Source organism: Scyliorhinus torazame, chromosome 15 (genome assembly GCF_047496885.1).
Source record: "Scyliorhinus torazame isolate Kashiwa2021f chromosome 15, sScyTor2.1, whole genome shotgun sequence".
NCBI classification, from domain to species: Eukaryota; Metazoa; Chordata; class Chondrichthyes; order Carcharhiniformes; family Scyliorhinidae; genus Scyliorhinus; species Scyliorhinus torazame.
In genome coordinates, this window is record NC_092721.1 from 207,021,219 (window position 1) to 207,035,162 (window position 13,944).

The window sequence follows — 13,944 nt, forward strand, 5'->3', positions numbered from 1 at the left end:
CAGGGGTTGTGAGGAGCGACAGGGAATGTCGTGTAAAATGGGGAACAGGATAAGGTGGAAAGCATGGGGTCTCCGCGTGGTTGAGTGAACTGGATGATTAAAAATCCATCCTTCGGCTACCGGCATCGCTGCCACATTCAGTATTGCCCAAATCTAGACTTGCTGACGAAAACCTCTGTGCTGGATTTTCCTGACCTGCTCCCTCAGCATTTTGAGTGAGATTTTCACTTCCTTTTGTGAGGAAGGCATCTTGACATCTCCCCACCCCCACCCCCAATGGCCTGACTCGAATTTCCAGTTGTGAGCACTGTGGCTTCACAGCGCCAGGGTCCCAGGTTCGATTCCGGCTTGGGTCCCTGTCTGTGCCGAGTCTGCACGTTCTCCCCGTGTCTGCGTGGGTTTCCTCCGGGTGCTCCGGTTTCCTCCCACAGTCCAAAGATGTACCTGTTAGGTGAATTGGACATTCTGAATTCTCCCTCTGTGTACCCGAACAGGCGCCGGAGTGTGGCGACTAGGGGATTTTCACAGTAACTTCATTGCAGTGTTAATGTAAACCTACTTGTGACAATAAAGATTATTAATATTATTTAAGATCCCCCCCCCCATCTTGTTCTGGACTCCCCCGACCAACTAGTTTCTATTGTCCCTATTGAATCCTTTGATCATCCAGACACCATGAATAGATGATCCGATATAGGGGCTGGTTTAGCACAGGGCTAAAGAGCTGGCTTTTAAAGCAGACCAAGGTAGGCCAGCAGCACGGTTAAATTCCCGTACCAGCCTCCCCGAACAGGCGCCGGAATGTGGCGACTAGGGGCTTTTCACAGTAACTTCATTTGAAGCCTACTTGTGACAATAAGCGATTTGCATTTCATTTCATTTCATCCTTCAAACTTCTAATCTCAAGGGAATGCAAACCCTGCCTGTGCAGCTTGTCAGCATAAAACCGCCTTGAATCCAGCTGCAGCAGGACTCAGGAAAGGTGTAGGGAAAGAATAAAGATCTACTCCCAGGCTTCAGAAGCTGGCCTAGCCACGACAATGGCACTAGGTCGCCCGATGTCAGAATTTCAACGTAACTCCAAAAACAAAGTCTTTATTAGCTCATAAAGATTAAAACAATGCAATGTCGGAGATTATTAAACATTTCAAGCAAAAAAAAAGCATACTTCAAACACCACACATTAGGATCAGATTTACAAATCAGCAAATAGAGTTTATTACATCCTTTATTAATTAAGAATACTTTTTACTTTTTAAAAAAGCACCTACTAATTTAACAGGATATCATAGCAGGTAAAGGAGAGGAGGAATTGTTAAGCGGCAGAATCAACGGTAAACCCAAGGTTTCAGCATATCTCGTACAGGCCTCAAAGGCTCCCCTCTGGGTTTCGAACCTGAGCATTCGAGAGTGGCATTGACTCCTGCATGATGCCTGAGAGCAGGTCATTCAACCATGGGAGCAGCACATTAAGCAAGCGCTGGACTGTGAGGAAGATAAAGATGGGGCAAGGGGAGTGAGAAAGAGTGGGGGGGGGGGGGGGGATGCAAGGGGAGTTAGGTGCGTCTGACTTCAGTGGCCTGTTTGTTTGGTAGCAGCTGTGTTAGAAACCAGAGAGTTTAGGCCCGAGGCTTTGGGGGGGGCGGGCGGGAGAGATGGGGGTCATCAATTTCTATTTGATTACAATTGTCTGGGAGGGGAAGATGGGATTTGAGCAAACCTCCCAGAAGGCATCAGCACCTATGATTGGAGATATTGTGGGCGGAATTAATCACATGACTTTTAACCACCTCCCTGACCCACAAACCCCCCGCCGTTGGCTGCCCACGGGTCAATCTTTATGGCACCAGCGTAAAGGGGTTTCCAGCCATTTGTTGCAAGTGAGGCAAGTAGGATGGGACTGTTGAACTTTAGCTTTCTGTAACCTTCTGTAACCTGCAGTAACCTGCACCGAGAGTCACTGGCACGGGTTATTCTGACTGTAAGTGAAAGTCCATTCCCCGAGAAGCATATCCTCACACTCTCGCTACATCGACTGCTCGTCGGACTACATCCCGCGACCCACGAACCCAATCCCAAATCATCTCATCCAATCCCCTGAAGAGTTGGGAGTCAGGAAGAGGAAGGTTCCCTCAAACGCTATCATTCTGGTGGAAACTCCCTTTCACAGCGTGACCCTCGGGCAAATGCCTGGTCCAACAGCCACCCGACCATCTCGGTTTCCAGTCAAGGCCATTCTGCTCCCTCCCCACCCGGAAAGCTTAAACAAAACCATCGTCAGCTACTCGGAAATCAGTGCATTTAAAAACCTCTCTCTCACACTCTCATGTTCGAGATCGATTCTGGGTTGGGCGAGAATTAAAATTTTCTGACCTGCCCAAACCTGTATCGGGTGTCCGAGTGGTGACACCCAGAGGTCCAGGCCCTCACCCTGGGGACAGTGGTTCAAATCCCAGCAAGGCAGCTGGCAGCATTTAAATTTAGTAAATTACTCTGGAATTGAAAGCAATGGTGACCACAAAACCATTGCCCATTGTCGTAAAAAAACCATTTGGTTCACTAATGTCCTTGAGGGAGGGAAATCTGCCGTCCTTACCCGGTCTGGCCTCCGTGTGACTCCAGACCTCTGACATGGCCCAGCAAGCCACTCAGTTCAAGGGGCAACAAACACTGGCCTCGTCAACCCACCACATCCCAGGAAAGAATACATTTTGTAAAAAACCTTTGGATGCAGACTCTGGAGGCGAGGAGAGGCGAGCCAGGTTTTCACTATCTGGCCTGCCTCTCTCCACCCCTGCCCATAGCTGCAGCATCGGATCAAAGGACTGCAAACCTGCCCATCCGGACACGGCTCACAACCAACCCCCTGGAAAGCCAGAGTGGGAGAAGAAGCGGGTCAGCTGAGACTTCGGCTAAAGTTTCAGAAGAAGTCATCGTTTTGGACCCGTGGCTTTCATTCGGTTTCTCCCTCCACAGATGCTGCCAGACACGCTGAGATTTTCTCGCACTTTTATCATAGATTATCATAGAATTTACAGTGCAGGAGGCCATTCGGCCCGTCGAGTCTGCACCGGCCCTTGGAAAGAGCACCCCACCCAAGGTCAACACCTCCACCCTATCCCCATAACCCAGTAACCCCGCCCAACACGAAGGGCAATTTTGGACACGAAGGGCAATTTATCACGGCCAATCCATTTTACTACGGCTAAAAGGTGGGACTCATCCAACAGGGAGATGTGGACAATCCCTCAGGAACGTGTTATTCCAGGAAAAGGAATATAGGGAATGTCCAGCTGGGATGAGCTCTGGGGAGGGAAGGCCAAAGGATGGAGGATCCACAGGGTCTGCCTGCTCAGCAAAGTGAGGAGGGGACAAGGACAGCAATGAGGACCCCTTCCCACACTCATCCCAAAATACTCAAATGTTTCCTGGATGTTTGATTGATGCGGGAGGGAGGGGAAAATAGGAACCAGTCCAATTGGAGACGTCAATCTGGCTAATCCTTCTCAAACTGGACGAAGCAGATTTCTTCCCAACGAGCGTTAGTGATATTCCAGAGTCACTGATATCACAAATGTCCTGACTGTGCGGCAAATCAAGGTGGGAGTGGGTGGGGGAGAGTGGTGGGGGTGGGGGGGGGGGGGGGTGGGGGGTGGGGGGTGGAGGAACCATCCTCACAAGAGTACGCAGGGCTTTCTGATTTTCACCGGAGTTGGGTTAATCACAGCTCTCACAGCCTCGGCAAACACCTCTTTAATTCCTTCCTGGTTGAGTGCTGAGCACTCCATGTACTTCACGGCCTGGATCTGCTTGGCCAGCCCGTTGCCCTGGTGCTGCGTGATCGGTGCCAGGCTCTGCTCCTTCAGCTTCTTGATGGTTTCCGGGTCGTTCCGCAGGTCCTTCTTGGTGCCCACCAAGAGCATGGGCACATCTGGGCAGTGGTGGGTCACCTCGGGATGCCACTTGTGGCGGACATTCTCGTACGATGGGGGACTAGCTATGGAGAAGCAGATGATGAAGACATTGGTCTGGGGGTAGGACAAAGTCCTGAGTCTATCATACTCCTCCTGACCCGCAGTGTCCCAAAGGTTCAGACTAACTGTCCGACTGTCCACCGTGATCTGCGCACTATAGTTGTCAAAGACGGTTGGGATGTACTCTTTGGGAAAGGCATTGGTGGTGTAACAGATCAACAGGCAGGTCTTTCCAACAGCACCGTCCCCCACCACCACGCACTTAATGCTCTGCATCCCTGGGCCACGATTATCAGCTCCTCAACGTCAGCAACCTGCAAACCCACACAAAAAAAAAAACATCCAAAAGGTCAGGAACTGAAAAACAAACCATTTCTCCCCCTCCCACACCCAACTCTGCTGTGCTGAAACTGACAGATTACGGAGTGTAAGATATCCGTCTACTCAGACTGATGTGTGGAGTAGCATTGCGGCGATGTTACTGGACTAGTTACTCAGAAGTCAGAAATAATGATTTACAGACAAGTGCCATTGGGGGAATGGAAATAAATCTGGCAAAAATAAAAATTATCAGTAAGGGTGATCATGAACATTTTGGGAAGGGTTGTATTGGTTTTGGAGGGTTGAGTGTGGATTTACCACAATGATACCTGGAATCCCAAGGTCCCAGGTTACATTCCGTGGAATTTAGAAGATTAATGGCGTGAATTCATCAAAATGTTTTCAGGATTTTTAGACAGAACAGATACTTCCTCAGGAAACTAAGGAAATTCGGCATGTCCACATTGACTCTTACCAACTTTTACAGATGCACCATAGAAAGCATTCTATCGGGCTGCATCACAGCCTGGTATGGCTACTGCTCGGCCCAGGTCCGCAAGAAACTTCAGAGAGTCGTGAACACAGCCCAGTCCATCACACAAACCTGCCTCCCATCCATTGACTCCATCTACACCTCCCGCTGCCTGGGGAAAGCGGGCAGCATAATCAAAGACTCCTCCCACCCGGGTTATTCACTCTTCCATCGGACAGGCGATACAAAAGTCTGAGAACACGCACGAGCAGACTCAAAAACACCTTCCCTGCTGTTACCAGACTCCTAAACGACCCTCTTATGGACTGAACTGATCTCTTCACACATCTTCTCTACTGAGTAGTAAGTACTACACTCCGAATGCTTCACCCGAAGTCTATGTATTTACATTGTGTATTTATTGTATGTCCTATGTTTTTCATGTATGGAACGATCGGTCTGGACTTTACGCAGAACACGTGACAATACATCTAAATCTAAATCTAAAATCTAATCTAGGAAGAAACTACTTCAGTAGGCGGGGAGTCAAGGACTAGGGACCAGGGTCTAAAGATGAGAGCCACACCATCCAAGAGTGAAATGTGGAAACACTTGAACACACAAAGGATGGGAGAAGTTCAGAACTCTTTCACAATCAGGAATTAATGTGAGGTCAGTGGTTCATTGGAAATCTAAGATTAATGGATTTTTGTTTAAAAAGTATTAAGAAATACAGGGCAAAGGCTTGGGATAGGCAATAGGTCAACCATGATCTCTTTGAATGCTGGGAGAGCGGAATAGAACATCATACAGTGCAGAAGGAGGCCATTCGGCCCATCGAGTCTGCACAGACCCATTTAACCCCTCACTTCCACCCTATCCCCGTAACCCAATGCCCCTCCGAACCTTTTTGGTCACTAAGGGCAATTTACCATGGCCAATCCACCTAACCTGCACATCTTTGGACTGTGGGAGGAAACCGGAGCGCCCGGAGGAAACCCACGCAGACACGGGGAGAACGTGCAGACTCCGCACAGACAGTGACCCAGCGGGGAATCGAACCCGGGACCCTGGCGCTGTGAAGTCACAGTGCTATCCACTTGTGCTACCGTGCTGCCCCAAATGCTCTCCTTCAGTTGCCATCTTCTTCCTGGATTGTTGTAAAAACCCATCTGGTTCACTGATGTCCTTTAGGGAAGGAAATCTGCCGTCCTTACCCGATCTGGCCTACACGTGACTCCAGACCCACAGCGATGTGGCCGTCTCTACACTGACCCTCTGAAATGGCCGAGCAAGTCATCCATTGTACTCAAGAAGCTGGCTCACCTTTAAAGTCTCAAGGGTAATAGAGCTGGACGATGAATTCTGGCTAAGCCAAGCTTGAGCTTCCTGACCACACCTTCAATCACAATTTCAACATTGCACTGCTCCCCATGTTCACTAAGTAGGAACGTTAAAGCTTCAATCCAGAGAGTTTCAAGCATAAATTCTAGGATAGAACTCCCATTGCATTACTGAGGGAAAGCTGCCCTATCAGAGGGTCAGTACTGAGGGAGCGCTGCACTGTCAGAGGGTCAGTACTGAGGGAGTGCTGCACTGTCAGAGGGTCAGTACTGAGGGAGTGCCGCACTGTCAGAGGGTCAGTACTGAGGGAGCGCTGCACTGTCAGAGGGTCAGTACTGAGGGAGCGCTGCACTGTCAGAGGGTCAGTACTGAGGGAGTGCTGCACTGTCAGAGGGTCAGTACTGAGGGAGTGCTGCACTGTCAGAGGGTCAGTAGAGGGAGTGCTGCACTGTCAGAGGATCAGTACTGAGGGAGTGCTGCACTGTCAGAGGGTCAGTACTGAGGGAGTGCTGCACTGTCAGAGGGTCAGTACTGAGGGAGCGCTGCACTGTCAGAGGGTCAGTACTGAGGGAGCGCTGCACTGTCAGAGGGTCAGTACTGAGGGAGTGCTGCACTGTCAGAGGGTCAGTACTGAGGGAGTGCTGCACTGTCAGAGGGTCAGTACTGAGGGAGCGCTGCACTGTCAGAGGGTCAGTACTGAGGGAGGGCTGCACTGTCAGAGGGTCAGTACTGAGGGAGTGCTGCACTGTCAGAGGGTCAGTACTGAGGGAGCGCTGCACTGTCAGAGGGTCAGTACTGAGGGAGTGCTGCACTGCAATGTTTCTCCTGCAGGATGTTCGAGGTGAGGGACACTGTCAGTGGCCCTGCTGATTTCACCTGCGGGAAGTGCACCCATCTCCAGCTCCTCAAAGACCGTGTTAGGGAATTGGAGGTACCAAGGTCACAGGAGTGGACCTGCAGGCATGAAGGTGGTTTGAAGTGTGTCCATTTCAATGCGAGGAGCATCAGGAATAAGGTTGGTGAGCTTGAAGCATGGATTGGTGCCTGGGACCACGACGTTGTGGCCATTACGGAGAAGTGGATAGAACAGGGGCAGGGATGGTTGTTGGAGGTTTCGGGGTTTAGATGTTTCAGTAAGATTAGGGAAGGTGGTAAAAGAGGTGGAGGAGAAGCATTGTTAATCAAGGATAGTATAATGGCTGCAAAAAGGCAGTTTGATGAGGATCTCCCTACTGAGGTAGTGTGGGCTGAAGTTGGAAATAGGAAAGGAACGGTCACTTTGTTAGGAGTTTTCTACAGGCCCTCAAACAGTAACAGAGATGTGGAGGAAAAGATTGCAATGCAGATTTTGGATAGGTGGGGTAGTCACAGGGTAGTTGTCATGGGTGACTTTTAACTTTCCAAATATTGATTGGAACCACTATAATTTGAATAAGGCAGTTTTTAGCCAGTGTGTGCAGGAGGGTTTCCTCACACAATGTGGATAGACCGACAAGAGGCGGGGCCACATTGGATTGCGTACTGGGTAATGAACCGAGCTAAGTGTTAGATTTGGTTGTGGGAGAGCACTTTGGAGATAGTGACCACAATTCGATGACTTTCACGATAGCAATGGAGAGGGATAGGAACATACGGCAGGGCAAGGTTTATAACTGGGGGAACATAAGATGGAAACAGGAACTGTCAGGGATAGGCACAATTGAGATCTGGAGCTTGTTCAGGGAGCAAATACTGCGTGTCCTTGATATGTATGTCCCTGTCAGGCAGGGAGGAAATGGTGGAGTGAGGGAACCATGGTTTACAAAAGAGGTTGAAGGTTTTGTCAAGAGGAAGAAGGGGACTTATGTAAGGATGAGAAAACAAGGTTCAGTTAGGGCACTTGAGGGATACAAGATAGCTAGGAGGGAGCTCAAGAAAGGGCTTAGGAGAGCTAGGAGGGGGCATGAGAAGTCCTTGGCGGGTAGGATCAAGGAAAACCCCAAGGCTTTTTACATTTGTTTGAGGAATAAAAGAATGACCAAGGTGAAGTTAGGGCCGGTCAAGGACAGGAGTGGGAACGTGTGCATGGAATCTGAAGATATAGGAGAGACCCTAAATGAACAGCTTTCTTACAGTGTTCACAAAGGAGAGGGGCCATGTTGTTGAGGAGGATAGTGCGATACGGGCTGGTAGGCTGGAGGAGGTAGATATTTGGAAGGAAGATGTGTTAGAAATTGAGAAGCCTGAGGATAGATAAGTCCCCTGGGCCTGATGGGATATATCCTAGGATTCTTTGGGAGGCGAGGGATGAGATTGCAGAGCCTTTGGCTTTGATCTTTATGTCCTCACTGTCTACAGGAATAGCGCCAGAAGACTGGAGAGAGGAGAATGTTGTCCCCTTGTTCAAGAAAGGGAATAGGTATAACCCTGGGAATTATAGGCCGGTTAGTCTCACTTCGGTCAGAGGTAAATTATTGGAAAGGGTCCTGAGGGATAGGATTTATGATCATTTGGAAAGATGCATCTTAATCCAGGATAGTCAGCACGGATTTGTGAGGGGTAAGTCTTGCCTCACAAGTTTGATTGTATTCTTTGAGGAGGTAACTAAGTACACAGATGAAGGTAGAGCAGTTGATGTCATATATATGGATTTTAGTAAGGCGTTTGATAAGGTACCCCGTGGTCGGCACATGCAGAAAGTAAGGAGGCATGGCATAGAGGGAAATCTGGCCGATTGGATCAGTAACTGGCTATCACATAGAAGACAGAGGGTGGTGGTAGATGGTAAATTTTCATCCTGGAGCCCAGTTACCAGCGGTGTACCACAGGGATCAGTGCTGGGTCCGCTGCTATTTGTGATTTTTATCAATGACTTGGAGGAGGGGGCTGAAGGGTGGGTCAGTAAATTTGCTGATGACACCAAGATTGGTGGAGTAGTGGACAATGTGGAGGGCTGTTGTAGGCTGCAAAGAGACATTGATAGGATGCAGAGCTGGGCTGAAAAGTGGCAAATGGAGTTTAACCCTAACAAGTGTGAGGTGATTCATTTTGGTAGGACAAATTTGAATGCGGATTACAGGGTTAACGGCAGGGTTCTGAGGAATGTGGAGGAACAGAGTGATCTTGGGGTTCATGTCCATAGATCTCTGAAGGTTGCCACTCAAGTGGACAGAGCTGTGAAGAAGGCCTATAGTGTGTTAGCGTTTATTAACAGGGGGATTGAGTTTAAGAGCCGTGAGGTTATGCTGCAACTGTACGAGACCTTGGTTAGACCACATTTGGAGTGTTGTGTGTAGTTCGGGTCACCTCATTATAGGAAGGATGTGGAAGCATTGGAAAGGGTGCAAAGGAGATTTACCAGGATGCTGCCTGGATTGGAGGGTAGGTCTTATGAGGAAAGGTTGAGGGAGCTAGGGCTTTTCTCATTGGAGCGAAGGAGGATGAGAGGTAACGTAATTGAGGTGTACAAGATGATGAGAGGGATAGATAGAGTGGACGTCCAGCGACTTTTTCCTCGGGTGGATGTAGCTGTTACAAGGGGGCATAACTATAAGGTTCGGGGTGGAAGATATAGGAGGGATGTCCGAGGTAGGTTCTTTACTCAGAGAGTGGTTGGGGCGTGGAACGCACTCCCAGCTATGGTAGTGGAGTCGGACACTTCAGGAACTTTCAAGCGGTTATTGGACAGGCATATGGAGGGCATTAGAATGATTGGGAGTAGGTCGATTTGATCATAGTTTCAGACGAGTTCGGCACAACATTGTGGGCCGAAGGGCCTGTACTGTGCTGTACAGTTCTATGTCAGAGGGTCAGTACTGAGGGAGTGCTGCACTGTCAGAGGATCAGTACTGAGGGAGTGCTGCACTGTCAGAGGGTCAGTACTGAGGGAGTGCTGCAGTGTCAGAGGGTCAGTACTGAGGGAGTGCTGCAGTGTCAGAAGGTCAGCGCTGAGTGAGTGCCGCACTGTCAGAGGGTCAGTACTGAGGGAGTGCTGCACAGTCAGAAGGTCAGTACTGAGGGAGTGCTGCACTGTCAGAAGGTCAGTACTGAGGGAGTGCTGCACTGTCAGAGGGTCAGTACTGAGGGAGTGCTGCACTGTCAGAGGGTCAGTACTGAGGGAGTGCCGCACTATTGGAGGGACCGTCTCTGTGATGGACCTGTCTGCCCTCTCAGTTGGAGGGACAGGTTGCCATGGCCACTACCTTGAAGCAGAGTGAGATGTGCCCCTCAATCATCAGCACTAAAATTGGTTATCTGGTTGCATCATGTTGCTCTTCCTGGGATCTTGCGGAGCACATATTGGCTGTAAAATGCTTTGTGACACCCAGTGTTCCCTGTAAACATGCTAGTTATTTTGTTCTCCCCATTTGGCACCTCATGGGTTAACAAAAGTGAAAGTAAGGGCTGTGCTGATTCATTTCAGTAATAGCTCGTTAATTATCCTTTGTCAAGGGAATGGGAGGGCCAGGTTTATTCAGATTGTCTGATAAGGAGAGTGTTTAGGAAGTGGGGTGTTTAGACACAGTTTGTCTGCTGCCTTCCTCAGTGGCTGCAGTCACTCGTCGTGGAGGAGGCATTTACACAATCCTGACCCCACAACACTGCATTGATCCCACCTCGGGACTGTGCTCCCTCCCAGTCATCAAATGAAATGAAATGAAAATCACTTATTGTCACAAGTAGGCTTCAAATGAAGTTACTGTGAAAAGCCCCTAGTTGCCACATTCCGGCGCCTGTTCGGGGAGGCTGTTACGGGAATTGAACCGTGCTGCTGGCCTGCCTTGGTCTGCTTTCAAAGCCAGCAATTTAGCCCTGTGCTAAACAGCCCCTGATGTTGGGAATGGAGCCAGTGTGTGCAGAGTACCAACACTTGATTCAAACTGTTTCATTCAGTAGAAGCCTCTCGACGGTTCAAATAAACCCCCCCCCCCCCCCCCCCCCCACCAGCACTGCTCCGCAGGTGCCGGCACTCTCCAACACTCCCCTGGGCTCTCATTCACTGTCCAGCGGGGCTGATCTCAGAGTTTGTGGCTCTGAGACGGTGCAGCAGTAATAAGAGCTTGCTCAACCACCCCCCCCCCCCCCCCCACACCACCCCACCTCGAGAGGGAGGTAGAGAAACGCAGAGAAGCATTAACCTGGGCATCAGCCTGTGGCTCTAACCCTGTGTATGGACCACACTGTGCAAGGTCAGCCTCAGGATGGTTCACTGGGGCTGGATTACAAACTGATTAGAAGTTATACTAATCAAAGCTCTACCTGGACCCCCGTCCAGGAGGAGCTGGGTGTCGTTCAGGACCCCGGACATCAGGAAGGAGACATTAGTTTTGGGGCGGAGGAGGGGTTGGGGGCAGGCCGAATTCACCGGGGATTAAAGGGTTAATTACAAGGACAGGTTTCACAGACTGAGTTTGTATTCCCTGGAGTTTGGGGTTGATCTAAACGAGGTGTTCCGGATGATTAAAAGATTCGATAGGGTCGATAGAGAAAAAACATTTTCTCTGGGGGGAGTGAGGGGTGTCAGAAATCACTTCCTCACACAAGGGGGGGGGGGGGGGGGCTGGGAAATCTGGATCTCTCGCTCAGACTGTGGATCAATTGGAGCTTTTAAGACTGATATTAATTAGTGATAATAGAAGGAGTTGGAGTTTTAAAAAGTTATTTTGCAGGATGTGGGCGTCGATGGCTAGCCGAGTGCACATTGCCCATCCCCAATTGCTCCCTTCAGAAGGTGGTGGAGAGCGGCTGCAGTCCGCCTGGGGTAGGTACACCCACTGTGCTGTTAGGGAGTTCACCCAAATAGTTCTTCAAGGGACTGACTTTCCATGGACACGTTCCCCTTCGCAACACAAGGCCAACCTTCATGTACAAACTTCGACAGTGAGTGAGTGAGTAACAGCAAAGTACTTAATAATGAGGCTCTCACACGCACGCACGCACACAAACTCCGGCAACCCCCTTAATCAAATTTGGTTTTGATGTTTTAAGCTTCCTTTGAGTTTCTGTTTGCTTTGATGAGTTAACCCTTTAGCCGGCTGTCTTTAATTTCTCCCTCAAGTTGTTGATTTTAGTTCCTTTGGTTAATGAAAAGCGCACACTCCGGCATGCCGGGCCTGTATAATCCAGGCCGGGCCTGTATAATCCTATGTAAATGGCCTGGCCTCCAGGCTGGGCCTGTGTATATGTCCAGGCCTCCAGGCTGGGCCTGTGTATATGTCCAGGCCTCCAGGCTGGGCCTGTGTAAATGTCCAGGCCTCCAGGCTGGGCCTGTGTATATGTCCAGGCCGGGCCTGTGTAAATGTCCAGGCCTCCAGGCTGGGCCTGTGTATATGTCCAGGCCTCCAGGCTGGGCCTGTGTAAATGTCCAGGCCTCCAGGCTGGGCCTGTGTATATGTCCAGGCCTCCAGGCTGGGCCTGTGTATATGTCCAGGCCTCCAGGCTGGGCCTGTGTATATGTCCTGGCCTCCAGGCTGGGCCCATGTAAATGTCCAGGCCTCCAGATTGAGCCTGTGTGATTTCCTGGCCTCCAGATTGAGCCTGTGGAAATGTCCAGGCCTCCAAGCTGGGTCTGTGTAAATGCCCTGGCCTCCAGATCGAGCCTTTGTGATTTCCTGGCCTCCATTCCCTCTTTAGTTTTCAGAAACATTCGTTGCACTTCATCCCCACGCTCCTGATCTTCTGGCACTCGGTGTGGAAGGGGGTCTGGGATGGAGGAGGGTCTCCTCGTGGGCCTGGCCAAGTTGGCCATTGATAGGCCCAGACAGCAGACAGACGAGGGGTTGTCTGCCCTGACTGTCTGCCGCATTTCCACGGCTATGCCCGCTGCCGCGTGTCTGCCAGCCTCATCGCGGCTGACCGTACCCAGTGGGCACCGTAAGGATTGGGGTGTTTCTTCGACCCTGTAATCACATTTTGTTTTAATGTTTAAGTTTCCTTTGCGATCCTTTTTGCTTTGATGGGGGAGCGGGGGGGTTGGGGGGTGGGGGGGGGTCCCTTTAACGGGCTGGAGTTTGAACTTCTTCCTCAATTTGATAATTTTATTTATTTGGTTAACCCAAAAGAGCTCCAGCGGGAAATTCAACTGGGAACAAGCGTCTTGGATCATTATCCCTTTCCCAGACTTCAATCCCGGGGCTCCCTCCCTGGCGGAGCTCCCTCCCTGGCGGAGCTCCCTCCCTGGCGGAGCTCCCTCCCTGGCGGAGCTCCCTCCCTGGCGGAGCTCCCTCCCTGGCGGAGCTCCCTCCCTGGCGGAGCTCCCTCCCTGGCGGAGCTCCCTCCCTGGCGGAGCTCCCTCCCTGGCGGAGCTCCCTCCCTGGCGGAGCTCCCTCCCTGGCGGAGCTCCCTCCCTGGCGGAGCTCCCTCCCTGGCGGAGCTCCCTCCCTGGCGGAGCTCTCTCCCTGGCGGAGCTCCCTCCCTGGCGGAGCTCCCTCCCTGGCGGAGCTCTCTCCCTGGCGGAGCTGGCCTCTCTGGGCAGGCTCCTGGTACAGGAGCAGGAACAGTAGCTGACTAAAAGCAGCCAAAGTTTGTGGACTCCTCATCTCAGAGTTGCTGTGGCCTGAATAGCAGCTCAACAACAGACTGCAACACGTTGCCAAGGTGCTTCCCCAGGGTATAAATCAGATTGTGGTGTTAAACCAAGACACATACAGAGATATTTGGTCTAAAACCTGGTCAAAGAGGTTGGTTGTAATGAGTTCCAGAGCTCGGGACCTGGCAGCTGAAGGCACGGCCGTCAATGGTGGGAGCGATTAAAATGGGGAATGTTCAAGAAGCCAGAACTCGGTCAGTACAGAAATCTCAGAGGGTGGAGGGGGTTACAGAGGGTGGAGGGGGTTACAGAGGGTGGAGGGGGTT

General features: G+C 50.8%; 1 protein-coding gene across 1 annotated transcript in view; it reads right to left on the minus strand.

The window, feature by feature from the left end:
- Nucleotides 1-1,079: 1,079 nt before the first annotated feature.
- The window catches only part of LOC140392158 (rho-related GTP-binding protein RhoG), a 54,626-nt gene continuing 41,761 nt past the window's right edge, over nucleotides 1,080-13,944 (minus strand). Inside the window, exon 2 of the mRNA XM_072477522.1 lies at nucleotides 1,080-4,288. Coding sequence (XP_072333623.1) covers nucleotides 3,675-4,250 — 576 coding nt within the window. The 5' untranslated portion in view covers nucleotides 4,251-4,288 and the 3' untranslated portion in view covers nucleotides 1,080-3,674. The remainder of the gene's footprint in view (nucleotides 4,289-13,944) is intronic.